The 948-nt window shown below is 33.3% G+C and overlaps 1 protein-coding gene across 1 annotated transcript in view; it reads left to right on the forward strand.

The window, feature by feature from the left end:
- Nucleotides 1-948, forward strand: part of LOC108765845 (fatty acid synthase) — a 21,012-nt gene that overhangs the window by 3,622 nt on the left and 16,442 nt on the right. The window contains exon 2 of the mRNA XM_018514693.1: nt 161-478. Coding sequence (XP_018370195.1) covers nt 338-478 — 141 coding nt within the window. The 5' untranslated portion in view covers nt 161-337. The remainder of the gene's footprint in view (nt 1-160; nt 479-948) is intronic.

Consider the following 948-nt stretch of genomic DNA (forward strand, 5'->3'; position numbering starts at 1 on the left):
GTCAAGAACTATAACATACTAAAATTTCAGCCAATTTAACCGAGGGCCAAAATCCTATGATTTTGTGCGGGGTCCTTTATTTCACCACATTTGTTATAAAATGAATAAAAGATTTTTTAAATATAGTGTTCAGCATAAAATTATATGTATATATTTACAGATTGGTTTAGTAGATCTCCTAACATCCTTAGGAATTACTCCTGATTATATAATTGGTCATTCAGCCGGTGAACTTGTTTGCGCATACGCAGATGAATGCCTTACGATTGAACAAACTATTTTATCAGCATACTTTATCGGTATAGCATGTGTTGAAGAAAAAATAATTCATAGCTCGATGGCGCTTGTCAATATTGATTACGAGTGTCTTAAAAACATATGTCCAGGGGATATCGAAATAGTATGCCACAACAGTAAGAACTGCAACGTTCTGTGCGGACCATTGGAATCTGTACAAGAATTTATGAAAAAATTACAGGTAGAATTAAAAATAGCTCTCATATTTTAAAAGAAAAAAAAAGAAAATTACTTAAGGGTGCCATCACATACAGCCCGTAATCCGTAATCCGCATCGGATGTCCGCAAAAGTTACTAGGAATTGTGTCCGTAACGTTACGTTTTACCTCTTTGTGTCCCATGGAGCTGTAATCCCATAAAATTTCCGTAAAACTTACTAGTTATTTGACTAAATTTGATTCGAAGGGGGACATAAGATGGTACCATTGATTTGACCTTGGATAGTCCTCTGAAGGTCACGTGAAGGTCACCTTTAATTTTTTTAATGGAACCCCTTATTTCTCATTGCACATTCTTACAGCTCATTTCGAGAGCTTTCCAAAATACTATAATTATAAGTTACTGTTCGTTAAGTACTAGTTAAGTTATAACAGTGAAAAAGAATAAATATCATCTAAACTTTAGGGAATAAATATTAATATTTCTAAAAAT

This window comes from Trachymyrmex cornetzi, unplaced genomic scaffold, assembly GCF_001594075.2.
Source record: "Trachymyrmex cornetzi isolate Tcor2-1 unplaced genomic scaffold, Tcor1.1 scaffold557, whole genome shotgun sequence".
NCBI lineage: Eukaryota > Metazoa > Arthropoda > Insecta > Hymenoptera > Formicidae > Trachymyrmex > Trachymyrmex cornetzi.